This window comes from Carya illinoinensis, chromosome 3 (genome assembly GCF_018687715.1).
Source record: "Carya illinoinensis cultivar Pawnee chromosome 3, C.illinoinensisPawnee_v1, whole genome shotgun sequence".
Lineage (NCBI taxonomy): Eukaryota > Viridiplantae > Streptophyta > Magnoliopsida > Fagales > Juglandaceae > Carya > Carya illinoinensis.
The window spans coordinates 29,455,185-29,470,982 of NC_056754.1; the positions used below are offsets into that span (position 1 = coordinate 29,455,185).

A 15,798-nucleotide genomic window follows, 5' to 3' on the forward strand; every position below is an offset into this window, starting at 1 on the left:
GATTTCTCCCAATAAGTGAAGGTTACTTCTTCTTCAGAGATAAGACTGTGCTTCTGTGGTGGCTTCGTCTTCTTCAGTGGTGGCTTCGTCTTCTTGTGCGGTGGCTGGTACAAATTTGAAATGTTGCGAAGGGGTGCGAAGGGGCTGTGCGGCAACGGGGAAGGGGCAATGTTGCGACGGGGAAGGGGCTACGAGTTGCGACAGATCAGTGATTCCATATCTGTGATGGTGCCGTGGTTGGGCAACGACCAACGCGGGAGTAATATTTCAGGGAGGGGGTGTCGCGTTGTTTGTGGGATGAGAACGGAGGGATCGCACTATGTTTAGAGCATGGAATTGATTTTCCATATGGTGCGGTGCTGGTTTACAATAATTGTGATGGATGATCTATGTGTCATGCTTTAATTTGCTGGCTGTTTTTTGAGGATCCTCAGATAGACCGGCCTATAGGAATTCTCATAAATGATATTTTTGATAAATATAAGATAAATTTAGATTTTAACTATTCCATTCACATAAGTCTCCATATTAGAATAACTATTTTTTCATTATACAATAATAAAATAATATAAGATAAATTTGACTTTGACTATTCACATCAAATCTCCATATTAAATTATCCATTTATTCATTATATAATAATGAGTAATTAATAATTAAAAAAATATTATTAATTTGTTTTATTTTATCATATTTTACTATTCTACCTATTTATACGTTAATTAGTAATTATATTCTAATTAACTTATGGGTAAAAAATTATATTTTTTCAGTTATCATTTCATAACTACAAATATTTAATTAAACCCATCTATTCTATATAAATATCTTAATTACAAATCAGATTTTTATATTTCTCTAAGAATTTGCTCTTTGTACAGTAGATATCAAATTTGATATTTTCTTTATAAATACTATAGCTAAAAGTTATAAAATTTAGTATTGATTAATCCGTTACAAGTGAATTTTCTACCTATTAATTAAAAAATACACTTTATTTTAGATATAGATAATTCATTAATAATACTCGTTGGGGGAGAGAACTTGTAAATTCGGAGATAGATGCATGTGAAAGTACTTTCAATTTTCAATTTAGGGGGAGTTTTCCACTTGGTGGTGGATTGAGTGTAGCCGTGTTTTTCTAAAAAGAACCTAAAGCTAAAGTGATTGTTTTTCATTAGAAAATATGAAAGATATTATGTCAACAATCAATCAGAATGATTATTAGATATTATGGACACGTGATACTCTCATTCTATTAAAAGATGTCGATCGTATTATCTAAAATTAATATTTACATAAATAATTTTAATTACATGGCATCTTTTAATAGAGTGAGAGTACTACATCATTCGTACTCTGAGAATAACTAATGAAATTCCAAATCAACCACAACAGATAACAACAGAATACCTTCTGGTACGTTTGCCTTGGACGATTTTTTCTTCTTTTATAATTAAGTAAAATAAAAAAGGCAGATAACAGTAAACAGATCAGTAGAGGGTGGGCCGGGGGGACATCAATCCAACAAAAATCAAATTACGGAGAATGTAATGCATACAATGAGAACAAAGAAATTAAATAAATGAGCAATGGGTCAGGAATATATCTGGGCTTGGGCCATGTTCTTCAACTAAGCCACGAAAACGATCGCTTTGTCGTTGAACTAAATTTAATTTATTTAAAATATATAAAAAAAATTAATTTATTTAAAATTAATTATTGATAAAATTTATTAATTTATTAAATTTTTATAAAAAAAAGTGAAACCTATCTTAACCTACTTCATATACTTTAACTTAAAAAGTTAAATCCATATATATCAAACTTAAAAAATTAAGATCTATAAAATATTGTCATTTACAATTCTTCTCAACTCAATCCATCTCAATATTCAAACGACAACGATATTGTAATCCAATTCGTGAATTCGTCCAATACATGAGCTGTTGATAACGTACATCATCTAAAAAAAGAGGGCCTGCAGTAAAATGTTTTGCGTGGTTGTGAGATGAAATCCCCACATCTATTTAATTTCCCTTCGATCCTCGATCTGATAATGAAAGGTACGTACTGAAGTGTGCCTTCACCATACAGCACTCTATTTGCAATGGTACTAGAATTTAGACCCAGCTAGCTAGCTAGCTAGCTTTCTTTAATGTAAATATAAGTGGAATATTGAGTTCCTAATTCCCCCTTTATTCACGAATCTCCGATACCTTAATAATATTATTGTATTGAGAACTGATCTTTTTCTTCCTATGAGCTACCTACACCATTTTCAACCATATTACGATACCCCATTGTTTTTACATAACCATCTTTTCATGCACGCCTATAGGTAAAGACTTTCTCGTCTACTCCTTCACCATCTTTTCATATTATTTATACAAACATTAAATTCCCTGCTTTTGCATGCACAAAACATCCAAGCAAGTACTTGTTATTATTGAGGTTTTGGGGTATTTCTTGTTTTTTTTTTTATCTTCTTTTAATTTTGCTGTTGGTGTTTACTAGATCATGGTTATAATGTTCTTTTTCTTCTTTTCTAGGAATACCGGCAAGCTGTGATTGTTTTAAAGAAATAGGTTTCTTTCCTCTTTGTTTTTTCTAATTTCCAGATGCAAGGGAATGGTATTGTTGGGACAGCAGCAGGGACGCATCCTGCATGCGCTGCATGCAAGCATCAGAGGAAGAAGTGCACAGAGGTGTGCATATTGGCACCCTATTTTCCAGCAGAAAGAACAAGGGAATTTCAAGCCGTTCACAAGGTATTCGGTGTTAGCAATGTTACAAAGATAGTGAAAAACCTAAAGGAGGAGGACCGTAAAAAAGCGGTGGATTCTTTGGTGTGGGAAGCTTCTTGGAGGCAGAAAGATCCTGTTTTGGGTCCATATGGAGAGTACAGAAAGGTTTATGATGAGCTAAAGATGTTCAAAAGCCAAAACCAAGAACAAGTGATGCAACTAACAGGGCAATGGGCTGCTGTAGGCTACAAAGTGGGGCCGGGTTTGATCGGTTGGAATGGGACTAATAATGGGATAAACAACAAGGGATCGTTGAATATTGGTAACACGTTGAATTGCATTCATGATAATCATGGGAATGGCATTAATGTTGATTCTAATCCGTATGCTTATCCTATAAATTATGAAGACAAACTGGTCAAGCAGGAAAAACATGCCGGTTCTGGTGGTGTTCCGACGTTGCAGCAGAACTCGATCAGTGGATTTAACCAGCAATACTATGTTCCAGGTAATTAAATATTGCAGGCTTCTTCAATATATATATATATATATATATATATATATGTATGAGAAATAATAGTTGCAATTATGAGTATACAAACACCGTGCGGTCATTTTAAAAAAAGTAAATAAATATGAAATTCATGTAGAAAAAGAAAATTAATTTTTTAAAGGTAGACTCTACACTTTTTTAAAACGATTGTATGGAATTTGCACACTCTACGGCTGTATGTAGCATTAAGCTATATATATATATATATGCACTCTCCTATAGTACTCCTATTACTTGGATGGTACTTTCTAGTGATGCTTCATGATCATTTTGTTACTTAACTAAACATAATTGGGAGGAGTTACAGAAAATGTTTGTAAATATGATTTCTTAAAAAAAAAATGTTTACAAAAATACTTGTGTGTGTGTGTCTAAGTATATTATATGCATGTGAAAGCCAAAGATTAATTTGAGATATATGTATGCAGAACGGAGACTAGTTCTAGACTAGCTAGGCTTCACATAACATGATAACTGAAAAAACATAAGCTGGTGTATTTAACACTCTTTGTAAGTGTGGGTTTTGACTCCTCCGAATGAATTATATATCGACCCAAGATGTAAGCTTTTTATACTGTTCAACTACGAGATCAGTAGAATACATTTCTAAATATTGAGGTTTGGCTTCAAGGTCATGATTACGTCGTCTAAGAAGGAAAATTGAGAATGGCGTCAAAATTTCCTTGTGGTTGGATATACGTATGAACCGCGCGCTGTTCAGATCGAAATATAGAAGAAGACATGCTTTTCTTATATGACGTACATGATGGAGGTAGTAACATCGCATGCATATGTCTCTACTTATATGACGTACATGATGGAGAATGTTGGATTAGTTATGTATCATTTGCGGAGGAAGAGATCGATCCTTGAATGTCTCTACTACGTACGTATACTTATCTGACGTACATGATGGAGGTAGTAACATCGCATGCATATGTGTGAGCTAATTCCTCCATTAAGAACGTGAAAGACAATGCCATTCTTATGACACAAAACTGTCATGATGAGAGTATTACACGACAAGTACTACTTTAAGCTTTATTCGAACAGGTTCTTTTTTGTTAATCATGTCACTTATGACCATTTTGCTTCTAGACTCGAATAAGGGTAATTATCTTAATGATGCATTGTCTCTAATTCAATGCTGGCGCCTGAGAAAACTGGCGTTTAACAAAGTGGATGATCAGGCTGTGATGATGATCAAGACCGGATTTTATTTATTGGTTGTTCGATGCAATTAATGGGTTGTGGACTACATATATGTGATATCGTGATTTGTCTTGAATTTATGTATAGAAGCTTTAATGGCTTAATCACGTACTGCCTTAATTCCTTCCTCTGTTAATAACATATATAGAGTAGTACTCCCCATGCATTTGTTTGGAATCCTCTAATCCATTTGTCTCTGTCATATATATTGCAGGTCAATTTGATTAGCATAATCACAATATCAATGGCAAGACGATGTGTAAAGCTGCCACGCACATTGATGTTGGGAAGCAGATCCTGAAACCATTTTTTTTTTTATTGGTTCCTGACCAAAGGCAATCATATTCATTTTTATTAATATTGCTTCCTTATTAATTAGGACGCAGGCATTTAGGATGAGATTTTTCGCATTTCTTTAAAAGTCTTGTTAGCCATTGCATTTCTTTCTAGTCATGAGAAAGAATCAAAGAACGTACATCAACGTACATTTCTTTCACATATATATATGATATATGCATATTTGATGATTTTTTTAATTCAGTTAATGCTCATCAAAACTCAACTTCAATTTCGTGGACATCATAGCATTTATTGAATTTTTAATATTGCCAAGTAATTTGCTCGGACAACTATTAATATAATGATGTGGGATTTACTTTATATCTATATCTTTCTCTCACTTTTTATAAGTCTTAGGTCCAATTTGGTTTCATAGATGGTCTCAACTCATTTCATCTCAATATCCAAACATTGTTAAAAAACAAATACTTTTCAATTTTAAATTTTTAACTTTTTCATCTAATCATTACAGTTTTCCCAAACTTCTAAACAAAACTCAAAGAACAATTTAACTTTTCCAAATTTTAAAACAAAAATAATATTAAAAATTTATATTCTAACAATATTTTAACCTTTTAAAATATTTTTATTCAACTTTTTTTTTTCTTTCATTTCCTAAAACTCCATAAAATATCTTAATTTAAACAATTTTACTACTATTAACACATTTCTCAACTCATATGTACGACCAAACAAGGCCTTAGAGTTTGGTGAAGAACTGTAGGTCCTAGAGTTCGAGGACCTAAACTGTAATACTTGTAGGCCTTATTTGGGATTTGACGGTGTTTGAAGTGTCGGGATATGTAACACAAGGTCACATATCCCCATTCATGATAGTTAAAGATGTAATGCACCTAGTATGTATCGAATAATATGTAATATTCGTAGCAGATATTTTTTTTTTTTTTCTTTAAGCAATACACATACCAGAAATACTATATCCCAAAACATAGACATGATTCATATTTCCATAATAAACACATTTCCAAAATGTTATAATGCTTGTCCAACAAGTAATTTGTATCACGAAAGGTATTGGAGCCAGCACTCCATAAATACAGACTTCAAATATAAACTACTGAACTAGATCACTGAGCCGCTTATGTAGCTCGGCTATAATATCCAAACTGATGTCTCAAAAACCAGAGTATCAACTCTCTCATCCTCCTGAGGCTCCTCCTTGGCTTATTCGATGCCCTCCAAGTAGTCGTGCATGCTTCTTCTGCTTTATGACATATCGCCTACTATTCCGAAGGAAATGGTAGTTGGGACTACCATAGTGAGATTATAAAATCTCAGTAAGGCTCCTAAGCTACTAATAGTATGGATAGGCATGCATGATAGTAAATAACCTATATGCTTCATGACATGAGCGTGAACATGCATGATATGACTTGTGAAATAATGTGACATGAACTTGAACTAACATGACTTGATATAAACTTGACATGAACTTTAGGTGAACTTGACATGAACATTAACATATGCATATTTGAATGGAAAACCCTAACAATTAGAATGATTCTACCAGTTTTTTTGTCAGGAAAATTGGAATAATTAGAATGATTTCGCCCAACGTAATTCATAAAAAATATTCAAACAACCAGAATGACTACACCATGAATATCTTAATAGAGGTATTCTAACAATTATAATGATTACACCAGGAGTATATTGTAATAGTTTTAATGGAAATAATCTAACAATCAGAATAATTACACAATGAATATTTTAATAGAGATATTCTAACAATCAAAATGATTACGCTAGGAGTACCTTATAATAGTTTTAATGAAAATACTCTTAAAATCATAATGATTACACCATTAATTTTTTGATAGAGGTAATCTGACAGGAGTATCTTGTATAAATTATTAATGGAGATACTCAAACAATCAGAGTGATTATGCCATGAGTATCCTATACATGACTGACTGAGAAGATATTTCATGATAGATTCGTGTGACTCGTGACATGTATCCATGGCATAGGAAAACATGTAATTGACATGATGGTGTTGCATGTACGTAGCAAATAAACATGTAACAAACATAACGACGTGACATTTGTGGCATGTAACAGATAAATATGATAACGTGGCATTCGTGATTTGTAGCAGATAAACATATCACGAACATGATTATGTGACATTCATTGCATGTAAGAGATAAACATGATGACGTAGCATGTAGAAAATAAACATAATGACATGGCATTCTTGGCATGTACAAGATAAACATGTACTGTAATAAATGAAATGGCATGGCATATTATAAATAATTGTAATGAAAAATCATGAACATGAATATAAATGATACAATCTTACTATCACACATACATAAAAACATCAAGAGTGAGTTAAAAGCTAACTTATAATAATTAGCATAACGTAAAGTGCAGAGTAAAAAAGTGTAAACTGAAATGTGATATCTTCTAAAGTTAGACTATCTCCCTAAATAATTATAAACATTAAAAATTACTAACTTATAGCCAAAATTCCAAAGTTACTCATCTACTTGTGAAAAATTATAATTTTGCCTCTAAAATAAGGATTTTGCTTACTAATTCCAAATCCTACTCTCTTGTAAATTTTGTTGTAAATCCAAATATCAAATCAAAAAAATTTAAAACAAAACACAACCATAAGAACTACACATTGGTCTATTCATAAATAGGCCAAAAACTTGATTTTTGTTGCAATTTGACTAACCATCAAACTTTCATGCATAAACTGATTTTGCAACACTCAAAAATCACATACTAGGTTTTAAATCATGCTAAGACATCAACATACTCATTCCATAAAATATCTTAAAACTCATTTTATCAACAAAAATGTCAAAACACCAAGTTTAGGTAAAAAGGGACCAACTCTTGATGTTCTTGGTCTAATGTTTTTCAAATCAACTCCAAGGACTCCAAAAGTCCATAATCACACTCCTAACATATTCATCATTCAAACCTAAGTGATAGCATGCTTGATTAAAAGATCAAAATCATAAAAATATAACCTACATAATCGGCTTGCACTAAAACACTAAATCGTTAGATCCTTGATTTTCATAAAATAAATGTCCATAAAATATAACCATATACCTCACATTCAATTTCTAACTTGATTTCATTATTAAATCTATCATTACTTGCAAAAGTTTAATCAAAACACAACACCAACCTGAGAGCCTCTAGTTTGAGTCCTAAACAAACCTTCGCATATATAACAACATTTCATCAAAGATCTAAATCAATATTGTCCATACATAAACTCTTAACACATAAATCAAAACCTCAAGAGCCACGTATATGAAGATCAAAGCTATTAGATCAAGTTTCTATGACCAAAAATATGACTTTATTTTGTGACTTCTAGTTCCTAATATTTCAAAATCATGCAAAACTCTTTTCTAAAAATATAAGCATGCTATGAATCCAAACCTAACTTGCATATAAACATGTTAACACTTTATCATAGCAAGATCTACCAAAGATTTCACCAAAAAATTTACAAAACTTTCAAAGTTTCACACAAACATCAAAACTCATATCTCCGTTATGACTTTTGCATCATCAAACCTAATTTTCAACAATCAAAACTCCATGAAAAATATCCCAACATATACCCACATAAACTAGACTCAAAGAGGAACAAAATACATGAGGTTTGAGTCATGAAAATTGACTTACAAATAGCTAGAAAAGCTAGAGCAAAAAATGCCAAAAAAACTACCTCAACTCTCTCTCAGTTTCTCTCTAGAAAGTGATGGAAAAATTCCTAATGTGAAATGAGAAATGATAGAGGTGTGTGATATATGAGATGGATGATATGAGGGGTGGCTAAGTGACTCTTGTATGGGAGGTTTGCAGCCAAAAGGAGAGGGAAAATTGGGCTGCTCAGTTTCTGTCTCCTGTTGCAAACCTGGTTGAGTGGATGGGTAGAGATGTGTAAGCTTTTTTATTTCCATTAAGTGATTATTGGAGGCTAGGTGGCAATGAGTGGTATGTCAGGCATAGACTTGGCCTTGGGAGGAGGGGAAGAAACTTCCTTAAGAAGCTTGCCTTGGTGATGGTTTTTGATGGGCCAAAAATAGGTCTAATTGATGGGCTTCAATTTGAGGTATGGATTTGGTTTTATTTGAGGTTTCAGTTGTATGAAGTCCAAATCAAACTTTTCTTTACCCAGTGTGATTACCAAGTAAGTCTTTAATTCACTCGTAATAGTAGGATTATGAATTAGTAAAATTGATTATAATCATTACTCCTATAGTGGGTTAAATGGTGGTAGAGTTAGTTATTAATTTCATTTTCTCTTGAAAAGATAAAATTATGGAAAAATCTATTTGTCATTATTTTTATTATCATCCAATCAATATATGTAACATCAAATGTTTAGTCCAAAAATGAAATATAATAATTATTTTTTAATGATTTAATATCATATCATAAAATAGTACGGGATAATTATAAAATGAATTGTGACATTCTAAAATTATCTCCAAAAATACTCAAAAAAAGAAAAAGAAAAAAAAAAGAAAAAGGAAAAATACCCCACAAGCGAGAAAGTTAACATTGACTTGATGTCAGAGGCATAATCGAGTTAAGCGTAGACTAGACTGAGTATGTATGTAGGCTGTAGTGCCCAAGGGAAAGACCCCAAATTTTCTCAAACGTCCAAACATGGAGCACGGTCATGATCGTCGTTTCCTCACCCTCAGTTTCTGTATTAGCTTTATACCATTTCTCTTTCCCTCCTACGCTTCTCCCTTCTCCAACACACCCCTCCTCGGAATTCACCCTCTCGGTACCTCTCTCTCTCTCTCTCTCTCTCTCTCTCTCTCTGTGACTGAGTTCTTGCTTTATAGAGTTATAAAACTTTTAATAGTTGTCTTTGGGGCCTGTTGATTGGTTAGATACTCTAGTTTTGATTGGTATCTACAGATACTCTAGCATGCCCGTATACCCAATCTATTTGTTCTCGATTTCCATTAAATCCTTTGAATTTGAAATTGTTTACGTGGTGGATGCAGATGAGAAATACTTTCAGCCTGAGGTGATCAAGTGCAAGGACGGGTCAAAATCCTTCACCAGAGACCGTGTCAATGACGATTTCTGTGACTGCCTTGACGGGACTGACGAGCCCGGTATTCACTCTCATTTAAGTTGGACTTAATTTTGCTCTTACCGTAGTAGAATCTCAATGCGTCGATATGAATAATGCTGCTGTCTAAAGTGTATATAGCTGACTCAGAATTTCCGGTTTCAATTATTTTAAGGTTTTTTTTTTCGGCGCAAAAACATCCTTTTCCACTGTCATAGATTTTTGCCAAAGCAAATTTCTAGGACATCAAATTTACTATTTTTCCCCTTTTATGATAGAAAAAAAAATCAGGGTAATCAGGTATTGGGTCTTATGCCTTCCCTAAACGTTAGGACGAAATGGTTGTACTGCGGACTAAAGTCATGTCCATGAACTAATGGAGTTTTGGAATCGATGATATTGTCATTTTTCTCGTGTTGGACTAACGAATGCTCCTTAAGGGGTTTATTTAACTCCATTCAAATAAGAGAAAGAAGATTTGATTATGAGAAGCCTGATAAAATGTTGAGTGGAATCTTGTTTTTACAAGTCCTGTTGATGAACTAATGGAGATTTTGAAAAGAATGAAATTATCATTTTTGTCATGTTGGACTTGGTAATGCTTTGGATAAATCAGCAGTGATCTTGGAAACGGATTGTGAAGTGAGAATCTACAAGAGGAACACTCCTCTCTCTCTCTCTCTCTCTCTCTCTCCCCCCCCCCCCCCCCCCCCCCCCCGGGCCCCAAACAACAAAAACCCCAAAACGGCCCCGGCAGTTTTCAATCTTCTGTTTCTTTCTGATGTCAGGCAGACGGTCTGACAGTTTGCCTCAGAATGATTCTGTTTTCATGAATCCAGATTCTGATATAAAACTGCAAGGGTTAACTGCAACTACATTTTGTCATACACAATTAATTCAGTTCTCTATAAATCTCATTTGTTTTCAGTTTTTCCAATCACTCATTTGATATCCAATTGATCAGCTAATCCTACTCACTTATTCTTATCATTAACTATAATTAGTCACATGAGATGGAATTGTTTCTTTAAACTCATTGACCCAACATCTCTCTCTAATCACATCCCTGTTATATCAAATTATTCTTTGGAAAGTAGATGAAAATAGGTAATTGGAGCAATTGGGTGTCATAACGGGTTTGATTAGAAAAATGGGAAACCCTAGGAGTGTCAATGGAATTAGATCAAACCTAAGGGGATGCAAATGTATTTTGGTAAGACATAAGTATCATGCATCGTGTTGAGAACCGAGGACCTTCTATTTATCAAGCTATTCACTAATGTTTATATTTTGGTGGGTCATTTATGTTCTATATTGCATTTACAGGAACATCAGCCTGTCCAGCGGGGAAATTTTACTGTAGGAATGCTGGAAGTATTCCTCGGTTTATATTTTCTTCTCGTGTTAATGATCGATTTTGTGGTGAGTGGTTCACTAAAATTATTTCTCTTCCTTCTCAAGCATCTTCACACTGGTCAGGGCTTAAGTTGTTTCTTGTTTCTTAGGCTTAACCTAAGTTGAAACAACACAGTTTCTGGAATCATGCCTCTTGCTTTGAAATGTGATTGACGAATGATATTCTAATCCAAGAAAGCTTTTGTGTTCTTTCATAGTGGTGGAGCTCTTTGCTGTGGATCTAAATGACCCTTTCATATGTAGCTTCCACAACTAGAATGGCATGTCTCCTTGAATCAAACCACATTCTTTATAGTCCCATAAAGAATGAATTTGGAGCCGGAAACTGAATTACTGGCAGGACTATTATGTTTATGAAATTTTACTTTCCTGCCTATGTTGTTTCCATATTAGAATTTAGATCTCTTATCCTTGTAAGACTCAGATTTGCTGGCACTTTATCCGAGTTATCTATACTAATCAAGCCCCATATCATATAAACGATGATTTCAAGTTGGGATTATTGTAAGGACAGTTCCTATTCCTCCTAATCTGAGTTCTGGTTCATTATAATCCATGTAGATTGCTGTGATGGAAGTGATGAATATGATGGTAGTATCAATTGTCCAAACACATGCGTCATGGGTGGGAATATTGACTACAAGACTGGCAGTTATGTCCCAACAATTCGTGACATGAGCTCTATCAATGAAAAAGAAACCAAAAGTGGAGTTAATTTGGAGGACTTGATTCAAAAGCTTAAAGGTTTTTTGTTTTCTTTTTTTCTTGAAATGATTTTGCCATTCTAGAACATGATTTGTTTGTTGATACAAGTGGGGGTCTTGTGCTTTCAGGTCTGAAGGTAATTATAATCCTACAGGCAGTTCTCATTGGTTGTGTTGTGGTTTTTCGAATTTTCCACCGCCGTGCCAGATCCAAAAGAAGACGCTTGCGTTGAGAAATCCACCAGCCACGTGTAGCTGACTCTTACTTTTTGGTGAGGAAATATTTTCCCGTTTTGAGTTTGACATGAATCCGATTATCTTTTCCTGCTGTTTTGGGAATACATTCAGATCCTAAAAGGTAGATTGGCTGATTTCTTATCATAATGCTTTCTTTGACATATGTTTAGGGCTTTCAGTGCATAGATTGCTTTTTGGTGGGGACTCTTTCTTCCAGATTCGGCTGTTCTTATTCCAAAAACCTGACACGCTGCAGACATGATTCCAATGTCTGTTGCATCCATACAAGAACTTGCTGGTGGCAAACTAACCATATAATGGATGGATATCTGTGTCTGCTCCAGTGCATATTGGACGGCAGGAAAATTCAACTTTTAACACAATGGTAACATACGGAGCTTTGAGTTCAATATCATCCAGAGCCTACATGAATTTATAGGAAGAAAAAAGAACTGCCTTGCTTCGATGATATTAAGATTGGAATTAGAGTACAGAGGGAACTTGGGTTTGAATGATTTTTTTTTATAAGTAACTTGGGTTTGAATGATAGGAATGAATGGTAAATTTTGATTCTTAAACCAAATTGGTAGGTCCTTAACTTCCTCCATTACTGGTAAATTATGATATTAACCAAGTGGTAGGTCCTTAACTTGCTATGCACAATGATTTTCCTCTGCCACAAGTAAGAATTTACGAGTTTTGTCTAAAAAAAGAAGGGGCCCATAACTTTGAGAACCAGCTAATTTATTGCTGTAAAAGACGACCAAGATTTTAAAAATCGAAGTCTTCAGTATATTCTCCTTGAAAGAAATGGATAGTTTTATTTGAGTTCAAATGTCAACTCCCGCAATAGCTATGATGTTAGGCGCATATGATGCATGATAATAAGATGCCGTAATTGTCTATCTACTGTCTACAGTTCTTTGTTTTTGTTCCGAGAAATTTCATATTGTGAAGATTTTTCCACATGGTGTACAAAAGTCGAGTTAGCTATGGATGTCATGTACTGTGAACAAGCCAGATACGCAATGGGATGAGGTTCATTACATTAGTTGCATATATATATCTATATATATATATATATATAAATGATATTTGCAGTCGTGGTTGTGCAAGCGGTATGCAGTCGTTTTGAAAAAAATGAATTAATATGGGACCCACATGAAAAAAAAATTAACTTTTTAATCGTGGATCCCACTCTTTTTCAAAGCGATTGCGCGGCGTTTGTAATTCCACGACTGTATGTAGCATTGCTCATATATATATATAATATGTATGTATGTATGTATGTGTATGAGCAACAAAAGTTTTCTTATCGAGATCATGTATGATAAGCTTTCCATTGTAGAAGTGGCACAAAAACATTCGCATATCATGAAAGATCGAATTGATCCTCAATCAACAGAAAGGCGGCTATCTTGGATAGCTACAATGACTGAGAGAGTGAGAATGCATGAGAAAATGTCTTCTTCTTCCTCTCTTTTTTTTTTTTTTTTTCTTTAAACTTATAAAAAAAATATAATTGAATAATTAAATATAATTTTTCTCATTAAATTAAACTTTTGAAATAAATTTTGACTTTGAGATGGCTAATTCAATGCTAGTGCACTAAGAAGTTTGAGCTACGGTAACTAGTTCTTGGGAATCATATTTGGTTGGTACAATAGCAAGGTCTCCAACGATATTTATGAAATTTTAGACAACTATAATCAACAAATTTTATGTATTACTATTAAATGACCGTTGAAAATAGAAGTAAAAAAATAATTTAATTAGAGGGAACTAGATAACCGTTATGTTATTAAATATAAAATTATCATAAAAGTACATGTCATAAATTATGAAATTTAACACAAAATATATTTTATTTGATTACAAACTAACATATAACTGGTAGAATTGCAAAATATGAAAAAAATAAATTAGATTAAAAAAATATAAAAAAAATGAGATTAATAATATTTTATTGTTTTGAGTTTAGATAAATAATCTAGATTGGGATATGTCTAAAAATGATTTTTTGCGATAAAATTTGCTGTCGCTGCAAAAGAATTGGCCGCAAAAAATCATTTTTGTTGTAGTGTTAGGTTTTGAGTGGAGTAGATAAAAGATAAAAATATATAATATTAGATAAAATTTGAGTAATTAAATGCGAATGCTTTTAGAGATACTCATTTTAATTCGTTATGCAACTTAAGAAATATGTTTAAAGCAATTTTGATTATACTGAAATATTTTCAGAGGCGGATTCAGTTATTCTCAACATGGTGATGCCAATGTACGTAGCTTTCACAATTATAATGTCATTTGAGTTTTCTTTATCTTGAATTAAATGAAAAAAATCATGGGAGTAGCCGATTCTCTGTGCCAAGCGTTGCAATTACAAACTCAAAGACATTTCAAATTGGATGCATTTGGTCAAAGCTACAAAAGCACTCCATTTAGAAGTTGAGAAAAGAGATTGGCCTGGAGAATTTTCATAGAAACGAGAAATCATTTTGTGAAAGACACGACACTGATGTTTTTTATTCGAGTCATGTTGTACATAGGTCAAGTTGAGGAAGATCTCACACTTAATGAGATCTTTTTACATTTGACACTCAAACTGAACAACAGGTTTATTGAGAAAGCAATGATACTTCTTATTCTTAGTTAACTTTGGATCCTAAAAATGCATAACCATACATAAATAGCTCGTTTGGATTCATAGATGAGATAAGATGATTTTAGATGAAAGTTGAATAAATATTATTAGAATAATATTTTTTAATATTATTTTTGTTTTAATATTTAAAAAAGTTGAAACGAGATTTAAAAAAGTTCAATTGTTTATTATATTTTATGTGAAAATTTGAGACAGTTGTAATGATAAAATGGGATAAAACACTCTCTAAATCCAAATGAAAATGTTTTTCTTCACGATTTTATAGACTAAGAAATGATTCATTTCAGTTTCTTTTGACACGTTGAACTTGATGTGCTTTATTATTATGATATGAAAAAATTGTCTCCAGCATCTATGCTGTCTCGACAGCTAGCTAAGACAGGAAAATCAAAATTCTATTACTTGGTTAATAGATTGATTGGTCTTTTGCAATCTTTTGATTTCAATAACTACTATAGAAAATGAATTTTTGGGTCCAATAACGAACTTCCTGAAAATTATTTATTAATTATTATTAAGAAAGAAATCGTTATAAGTTTTAGCACTAGATGTTAATATATAGATTATTATTATTCTTTAAAACGTTGTCAGGTCCAAGTATGATGGCAAAAATTGTATACCTCTTTTTCTTTTTTCTTTTCATTTTTTTATAATTATTATTATTTTTTAAAGAAGAGTAAGCAATCACTTGTCTAATAGTGATGTTCACCTGAATTTATTAATAAATCTCTCGCTTAAGGTGAAGGAAAACCGTGAAAACAAAATAAAGCCTTCAGATAAAAACTAGAAAAAAAAAAAACTCTAAACAAAACCAAAGCGCAAAAACAAAA

General features: G+C 32.9%; 2 protein-coding genes across 3 annotated transcripts; both read left to right on the top strand.

Moving 5' to 3' along the window:
* Positions 1-2,621: 2,621 nt before the first annotated feature.
* LOC122304706 (LOB domain-containing protein 2-like) lies at positions 2,622-4,544 on the top strand. The gene is made up of 2 exons (XM_043116977.1): positions 2,622-3,255; positions 4,399-4,544. The coding sequence occupies exons 1-2, from the start codon at positions 2,622-2,624 to the stop codon at positions 4,542-4,544; spliced, it is 780 nt and encodes a 259-aa protein (XP_042972911.1).
* Positions 4,545-9,439: 4,895 nt separating this feature from the next.
* Positions 9,440-12,881, top strand: LOC122304067 (glucosidase 2 subunit beta). Of its 2 annotated transcripts, XM_043116105.1 has the most exons (6): positions 9,442-9,649; positions 9,876-9,989; positions 11,273-11,368; positions 11,924-12,106; positions 12,196-12,338; positions 12,474-12,881. In XM_043116105.1, exons 1-5 carry the CDS (start codon positions 9,526-9,528, stop codon positions 12,297-12,299), a joined length of 621 nt encoding a protein of 206 aa, XP_042972039.1. In that variant the 5' UTR covers positions 9,442-9,525; the 3' UTR covers positions 12,300-12,338; positions 12,474-12,881. The 2 variants fall into 2 exon arrangements, with proteins under 2 accessions (XP_042972040.1, XP_042972039.1); XM_043116106.1 differs by lacking the exon at positions 11,273-11,368 and having other exon boundaries at positions 9,440-9,649.
* Positions 12,882-15,798: the final 2,917 nt, after the last annotated feature.